At 38.3% G+C, this 8,839-nt stretch overlaps 1 protein-coding gene across 5 annotated transcripts; it reads right to left on the reverse strand.

The window, feature by feature from the left end:
- Positions 1 to 2,805: 2,805 nt before the first annotated feature.
- Positions 2,806 to 7,252, reverse strand: LOC113283559 (probable 2,3-bisphosphoglycerate-independent phosphoglycerate mutase). Of its 5 annotated transcripts, none has more exons than XM_026532891.1 (6): positions 7,231 to 7,252; positions 6,030 to 6,412; positions 4,728 to 4,873; positions 4,371 to 4,647; positions 4,002 to 4,274; positions 2,806 to 3,430 (listed from the first exon to the last, which is right to left on the reverse strand). In XM_026532891.1, the coding sequence occupies exons 2-6, from the start codon at positions 6,336 to 6,338 to the stop codon at positions 2,954 to 2,956; spliced, it is 1,482 nt and encodes a 493-aa protein (XP_026388676.1). In that variant the 5' UTR covers positions 6,339 to 6,412; positions 7,231 to 7,252; the 3' UTR covers positions 2,806 to 2,953. The 5 variants fall into 5 exon arrangements, with proteins under 5 accessions (XP_026388676.1, XP_026388652.1, XP_026388685.1 ...); XM_026532867.1 differs by having other exon boundaries at positions 7,111 to 7,248; XM_026532900.1 differs by lacking the exon at positions 7,231 to 7,252 and adding an exon at positions 7,111 to 7,224 and having other exon boundaries at positions 6,030 to 6,350.
- Between the last annotated feature and the right edge of the window lie 1,587 nt (positions 7,253 to 8,839).

Consider the following 8,839-nt stretch of genomic DNA (forward strand, 5'->3'; position numbering starts at 1 on the left):
CCACTCTGTGGATCAAATCCAAACGCAATTCGATTTCTTGCCTGCTTATTATTAGTTTCGATCCAAGGTGATGTTTCTCCAGTGATAGGGTTATAAAGAGAAACGCTTCATTGGTAGTAATACATAGCAACCCCTTCACACATTGTCTCGGTAAACAAGGCCAACTACGATCTAATACTAATCTGTTGATACTTACTAATCCTCTGTCAGGTGAAGCAAGTATGAACTCTACAATTTTAACAAAACGAGGATCATCATCAGGATGTTCTACTATTTTTTTCATGGACAGTACCAGTCCATGGTTACTGGTATCAATTCCCTTACGATGCAGATAATCTTTCAAGTATTTCCAATACATGTCTAGGTCTCTTCGCTCTTCCTCTTCATTCTTTTTTTCCACAGCTCATGGTTCGACTCCACCCAATTCTCTCACCTCTTGTCTATATTGTCAAAGTCGGATGGCTTCCTAAATTGATAATCCATAATCCAGTCGTCATAGGGTATTTTCTCATCTTTTAGTATCCTTTCCAGATCACGAACGACGGCTTCGTTATTGAGATAGTCTTCTCTTCTATCTATTACAGTACTAGTGCTAAAGGCTAAAGCAACGAGCAGGAACCCTTCTTAGCCATCCTCCTTCCATAATTGAATTTTAGGAGGGGAAATAATAATCTTCTTCATGAATGCTCTCATCGCCATTCTTCTTCTCGCTCTGTCTTCCTCCCGAGAACCCTAATAACCAAAATCTAACAGAAGTTGTTAAAAATGGTAACAGAAGTTGTTAAAAAACGCCTCATGGGCTCAGGACCTAGCTTCTTCTTCTTTTCTTGTTGTCGCTGCGGGTTGCCTGACGATCAGTCGTGTCGAGCACCGACCTACAAATTGACCTTTTGGAAAACTGTCTTCACATCGACTCGGAGCGGGACTTGGTAAACAGTTCTGTCATGGACAAGAAAGTTTGTACATGGTTCAGCAAGAAACATTTGGGACATGGTATTCGAGAAACTCTGGAATGCAAGATAATTTTCCATTCCAAAGAAAACTCTACATTTCAATTTTTGCAGATATTTTTCACTGATTTTTACTTGTGAAGTTGATCTTTCTTTTACATAGCCAGTAATCTATAAAAATTAACCTGACAAACAACCAAATTTACATAGTAGTCATATGTCAAACCATAAACAACAATAAGCAAAATCCAATAACCTCATTGTCTTGAGAGAAACAAAAAAAAAAAGAGCACAGACACTAATAGTAAAACGAAAGCAGAAGCTACGTTGACAAAGGCGACGTAAAGGGAGCCTCCCCCACCTGCCCCTCATACAACATAGAGCAGAAGATTACTTGTTATGAAGCATCTTTATTCTTCTAAGACCGATCATACCCTCTCGACCACACTTGAATTATCCTTTTCCACCGAAATGGGTTAAAATCCGGCGAGATTGGGAACCTTGTGAACTGATCGGTTATGCGATTGTAATAAACAACACTGTCTGACCTATCTGATTGTAGAAAGATTAGATTTTTCCCCGTAAGAGCTTCAATTGAAAGTTCTGGTTTCCCATTCCAGTCGTCGGGATAATCTAAATGGATATTCTCTTCAGTCCACTCAATATCACCATCTGCATCTTCATGCATTATACATAGAGTATACTTATGGTCCCATGGACCAATTACGGAATCAGGAATCTGAATAACTCTAAACTCTACAATATCAAATTTCATTATTAGTTCTGGTTCACGTGGTGTACAAATATTCCCCCGAAACCGCCAATATATACAACCATCTACATATAAAGGATCTTCAGAGGTTAAATGCATGGGCGGAGTTGTATCGATCCTTCTCCATGTATTTTTGCCAACAGTAAACACTTCAACAGCTTTACCCAAACAGATGACTTTATGTTCATCACTCTGCGGATCAAATCCAAACGCAATGTGGTTCGGTTTCCTCCTCGGTTTTCTATTGCTCCTATTAATTTCAATCCAAGGTGATGTTTCTCCAGTGATGGGGTTATGCATGAGAAATGCTTTATTGGTAGTAATACATAGCAAACCGTTCACACTTTGTCTTGGTAATGAAACATAAGTACCACGATCAAATACTAATCTGCTAATACTTACCAATCCTCTGTCAGGTGAAGCAACTGTGAATTCCACAATATTTCTTCTTTCAGGATCATGACGAGGAGGTTCTTCTATATATTTCATAGACATTAATAGTCTGTGATTATTGGTGTTAATTCCTTGACGATGTAGATAATTTTTCAAGTATTTCCAATACAAGTCTAGGTGTCTCCGCTGTTCATCTTCATTCTTTTCCTTCCACAACTCATGGATCGAATGCACCCAATCTAGGCCTCCATCCCTCTCGGAATCGGATGATATACTCCAATCTTTGAATCTCTCTTCCAAATCAGAAATGACAGCTTCATTTTTAAGAAGATCTCTTTTTCTGTCTTCTATTACAGAAGTAGTAGTAGTACTGCAAGGAGGAATAACCCTATTTAGTGTTTGCATAGATCCAATTCTCGGGGAGATAATAATCTTCTTCATGATTGCTCCCATCGCCATTCTTCTTCTCGATCTAGAGAACCCTAATAACGAACTACTCTCTTTGTAGCGTCGAGGATTGTTTTATGCCAAGCGGACTGTTAAAACAGCGGGTTATTGATCTGTAATTCTGTATCTGTATGGACCTTTACATTTTGCCCAAGTCCTAACATGTCAAATTGCCAAGTGCCCAGATTTCCACAAACCCAGCAGATAGCAAATATGTACAGAAAAACTGCCAAATACTACTCATGCACAAAATTGTGGGATGCAATATAGTCTGAACCTTTTTCATTCCAAACATTCATTTCTCGTTATGTATTAAGTTAGTAGCTCGGACGAAATGATTATTTGAGTTTTATCAGTATTTCGCTACCCAGAACATATCTGCTCAAATATTTCAGACTTCAAGAGTAAGAAATGTCTTTATGATTCCCATCATCTCATCACCAGGAAATCGTCCAAGGCAGCCCCTAGCGCAAGCTAATTCATGAAAACTGCTTACTGAATCACCGCAGAAAGCTTCACGTGGATTATAATCCTCCTCTTCCAAACCAATCTCTTTCAGGTCCGCGGCAGGATCGACTTTTGGAAGAGGGAATGGATCAAGGGAGGTTCCCGTTATTACAGACTCTCCTCCCACTGCACCTACATAGTCTTTTAACCGGCAAATAGTGAATGGGACAGGTTCAAAACTGTGATCTCCGTATTCGACGGGAGTGGAGTGGTCACTGGTGATGCAAATGGAGTATTGAAAATCCCCAGTAGATTCTGCCTGCCAGAGGAGCCTCGCCAGTTGACTTATTGCTATGTCAACTGCTTCCAACGCCTTCACCTTGAACACACTTGCCTTGTCGTGGCCCGCGTCATCTATTGCCTGTCATATAACACCACCTTAAGGAGTTAATGTGGAACAGATAAATGATAAAGATACAGAATTTGAAGAGGAAATGAACTCTAAATTCATCATTTCACCCATCTCGTTATTAGCTGAGTATCCTTCAACAGATCAAAATGGTTATGATGTGGTTGTCTAGCTTCATACATTAGAATATTTTAAACTTATCATGTGAAATTTGTTGTTGGACACGACTGAGCTTTCTTTGTAGTAAGAGAGAACTGTTTTAGTCCAAGATGACTGATGATGCCTAGAGGGAAGAAAGGTGTCAACTGACTATACACGTGTGAAGTCAAAAAGCTTTATTGGCAGTTAAAATTGATTTATGCATCAACTTGTACTCTACAAAACACGAACAAGACTGTGATCGGAGCATTGACACAGCCAGAAAGTGAAATAGCCAAATAGGGTATGGGTATGGGGAGAATGTAATAAGAAAATGATATTTTCAGATGAAAAGAAAAGCTCAAGGGATACATTGAAACTTTTTAACATCTAAGCGAAGACAAAAAGAAGACGAAGAATGAAATTTAACTAGGTAAGTTGGTACCTTTATGTGAAGGAAGCCAAAGTCATAGCCATTGGCTCGGCCTGGTTCGTGTTCATCCTCTCCTGGTACAAAAACTTTTGGAGAAGGCTGAATTGGGGATGATATAGCCTTAGCAATAGCTGTCGCTTTAGAAGTTAAGAGAGTACGATAATCTCCTGTCGCTCCTGGAGCTTCTAGGATATCAATACCAAGAGATAGGCCCAGCCCAGCAATAATTTTGGTGGGGGCTACCATGCATGGCCACAACCCATGCTTCTCTTCAAAAGGTGGAACCTGTAGCACACAGGAAACAAAAGGTTAAGTATGTAAGCCGTACAGAGCAGATGTTTCAAGCTGGTCCAGTGTTAGTAAAGGAGGGACAAAACATACCTCAATTCGAATACCACAGCCTCGTAAAAGGACAATGTTGGCAACGTTCTTCCCTTCAGCCAAACGTTTTGCATTCAATGGGTGCGCAATCAGAATTTTTGACATCTCCTTAGAGAGTTCATTCACAACTGCGGCTGTGTGCTTTGCTTCATCAGTATCATCCAGAGGCTTCGCTTTCAAAAGCAAGCGGTTGTCTTTTAATGGGTCTGTTCCAGATATATTTCCACTCAGTTTTGGCCCTTTGACAACTACTCCACATCTGTGCTCTGTCGCATATCTGATGATGGTAGGCCCCTTAAAGTTATCTCAAAGTCAAATCAACAAATATCGAAAACCTTTTATAAGAAGAACCCTCACCTGACTCTAACTTCATATTCAGGGAAAGTTGGTAGCTTCAGTTTATCCAATGCAGCACAGAGGATAGGTCCCTCTTCCTCGAAATGCCTGTCAGCTCTTCTACTGGTAACAACCCCAGAATCCTCATCTAATGTTGCAAAGTTTGACTGCATACGACAATAGCGAACCATCAAAAACGTAAATCAAGAATGCAAAATCAAACTAAAGTATAGAGTTCGGAATTATAGAATCAAAACATTAATCATCACTGTTAGCTGAAGTGAAATTTGAGCTAGCAAACATCCCCATTACTTGGCTGATACAAATGATGACACATAACATCCAATTGCAAAGTATTTGAAGATTTCTTATACAATAAATGCTGCACGTATAATTATTTGGAAACTTACTATGTTTATAGGGTCCTGGCCCCTAGGAATCTACACATATCAAATTGAAGTACTCCGTACGTCATCATATATATGGCTTAACAAGCTAATATTGGTAAAGCTATATATATGCCCATCATCTCTAAAGTTAATATTTAAGCCTAGTTACAGTTTTGCCTTAGATACAATGGAAGGAATAACTATCAAAGAAAAAAAATACTAATATACAATGCCTCACAAAATATGCACTTTTCAAATGGTCTTTCGTATACCCAACTATTTAGTGAACCACCCAATACAATGAGGTTTTGAAGATTATCCCCACAAGACCATTTCCATCTTATTTATCAGACAAATGGGTATTTACAGTTATCCCTTCCATTTGCATCTATAATAATGAACCAAGTTTAAAAATCAGATCATTCAACAAATATAACTCGGGCTGATTGGCCAGCAGCATCACGTGGCAAAACCTAAATCATCTCAAAACAGAAACAGGTAAGAACAGGTCTGAGTGATACACCCATACCTGAGATGACTACTGTGATTACTTTCTGATAAGCAGTTAACAGGGAAGTTTAGGATATGTTTTTAATACAGTATAAATGAAAAGTAAAGCACGGAATGAACCATGTGAATACACTCTCCTAACATGGATATATGGATAGAGCCATTCCTCGGGAGGATTGGGTTTGCCATACAAAAAGGTTTAGTAGCTCGGTTTGTCGCCCCACTTTTGTCTTGAAAGAAAACTATTGTTGCCAGTTCACTAATTGTTGATTAACCATTAACTATGTCATCACCGCATAAATTGTGAGGAAAAAATAGCGCTCTCCACTATCAATTTCATCCCAATGTAATTTTTCTACTCAACGAAGATGAAAACAACAAAACAGAAGAAAACTATACTCCAAAGGAGAAGAAAAGGGCAAACCTTGAATGCAATATCTCCAGGCTGCATTGCCAACCCAGCACCCATAGACTCAAATGCTCCACGACCTCGATAGTAGACTCGTGGGTCGTAACCTAATAGAGAAAGATGAGCTGTATCACTTCCACACCCCAAGCCTGCTTCTACAGGATCCATAAGGCCATTAACTCCAGCTGAAGCAACTGCATCCAGATTGGGAATTTTGGCAACTTGAAGAGGAGTTCGGTTTCCAAACCTCGGCAGTGACACATCACCCAATCCATCAATTAGCACAAATGCTACTCTTTGTTTCGGCTGCTCAGCATGACCCATATTTATTTTTTCCTTACAAATAAAGTAAATGACACACTTCTCAGTTATCTTATAGACCCAGGATCATTGAATTCCTGCAAATGAACAACGCCTTTTACAAATATGATCATATTAAAAAGTACCCTTTAACAACCCAAATCTTTATGTCTAAAAAAAGCACACCAAAAACTCAATCTATCAACATGATAAAACAACATCTAAAACATAACTCTGTTGGATTTTCAAAGCAAACGTTAAGTTAAACGGATCTCTCTAGGACAGGTCACCATACGCTACATGATTTGATAGATTAATAGTACTAGCAACAGTTAAGACAAGTCATTAATCAACTATGACAAATTTCTCACTTTCTATTACATAAACATGTGAACTAGATTTCATTAATCTACTAGCAATAGTTAAGATAACACCCATTTATGCCCATCGGGACCTGCAATCAAGGGCATGGAATCACTGGCATCAGTTCTTCGAATTAAATTCATACAAACATAAAGAAACACCTCTTCCTGAGATTCATATTAAGTCATGAGCCAAAGTGGAAGACTCAAATTCAAAACATTAACAGAATAGTTTAAACACTATGTGTTCATCAAGAAGTAAATACTGAGTTCATTCTCAATACTAGAAATTAAACCCACCTGCTCATAAGTTACAAAGATATCAAATCTTTAATTGAATTCAAGTCAGAGCATTAACGGAAAAGAAGTAGCAGCATAGAAAACAACAACCCTTACATCATCAAACTCAAATTGGGAATGAAATCCCCCTTTACCTCAATCGGAAATTACAGAGCAGGAATACCCATTTGCAGCCTTGTTCTTCAAAATTTAATACAAGTTAAACCTATGGAACTAGTTTGATGAAGACATTAAAGTTCGAGATTCCTTCTTACCTCTTCACACACTTTAAGACTTTTAACAGGTCCAGAATCTGATGCGATGCAACATGTGTCTGTCTAGCTGCGAGGAGAAACGCATCCGGGTTTAAGATTAGGGCTGACACATGACTCTACTTTGACTTTGGTTTTGGTTTTGGTTTTGACTTTTGTTTTAGACACCTTGTTGGTATCCTAATTCCTAACCATAAAGGTTTTGGAACATAAAATTGATAGTGGGTTTGGCTGTAAAATTTTAAAGGTGGGATTTATGGGTCCAAAGAATTTGGTGGAATTATGTTTCGTTTGGTATATTTGGTTTTCCAAATTCTTTGAATCACGTTTTTATGGAATCATTTTTCCATCAAATATGGAGTCTGACCCATCCCCCTAAGATTTGCTGAGAAATTTATCAAGGGATTTATGGACCCACTTTTTATTTTTGACTATAAACCCCATATATATGTAATTTTAAAATTTGAGGATAATGCCAAAAGGTACATGGACTTTAAAACAAAATACTTTTATGAATCATACGAATTTTAACTGAGCTACCAAACACACAAGGGATTTACATAAATCCCATAATTTGTAACCTCATGGAAATATAAATTGATGGAAACGGTGAATTTTGCAAGCAAACCCATCATGAAGGGATTTGGACATTCTGGAATCTTAATCTGTAACCCTAATGGTTCAGACTCTAGAATATAAGGGATTAGTTTTGGATACTTTGGTATCGCAATTCCTAACCCTAATGGTTTTGGAAGGGATTTAGAATCAATAAGACTAAAATGGAGTATATGAGATGTGTGTTTAGTGATGCTAGATTAGAAGATGGGGATGTCACTTTGGAGGACAAGTAGTGTCCGGAAAAGATACCTTCTAATATTCAAGGTCGATGATGCAGAATGATGACGAGATTTGTACGAGGATTTTAGTCAATAGAATTCGAGCGGGATACGTAAAATGATGACATGCATCTTACATCATATGCGATAGAAAATTTCCACAAAAATTCAAAGGAAGGTTTTATAGGATAAAGATCAGCCCTGATATGATGTATGGTATGGAATATTGGGCTACCAAAAAACAACACATTCAGAAGATAAGTGTACATAAATGCATATTATGTTAAGTTGTGGAAACATGAGACAAGACTGAATTAAGAACGATGACATACGTGATAGACTCGGAGTAACTTCGACCCAGGAAAAGCTTATTCAACATCGCTTGAAATGGTTTGGACACTCCAACGGAGGCACTAGCGTGCATTGGAGTTATAACTCGTGTCGCAAACACAAAGAGAAGCAGAGATACAACAAAGATTTACATGAGAGGAGACAGTGAAATGAAACTCGAAGGAAGGGAGGATATTGAAACAAACAGTTAGAGATGAGCGCGTAGAAATCCAGATCCACATACCAAAACTACATACGAAAGATGGTTTACGATTTGGATTCCATTTCTATCCTACCACGACATGTTTGAGACTAAGAGCTTAGTTGTGTTGTTTTAATGGTTAACACCCTGATAAAAAAATCAGGGCATTACATGGCAAGTTTTTATATTACTGAAAATGCGGGGGTCTAACAACCACACCCAACAATTCGTTTGGCAATCTGAG

This window comes from Papaver somniferum, chromosome 1 (assembly GCF_003573695.1).
Source record: "Papaver somniferum cultivar HN1 chromosome 1, ASM357369v1, whole genome shotgun sequence".
In the NCBI taxonomy this organism is placed as follows: Eukaryota; Viridiplantae; Streptophyta; class Magnoliopsida; order Ranunculales; family Papaveraceae; genus Papaver; species Papaver somniferum.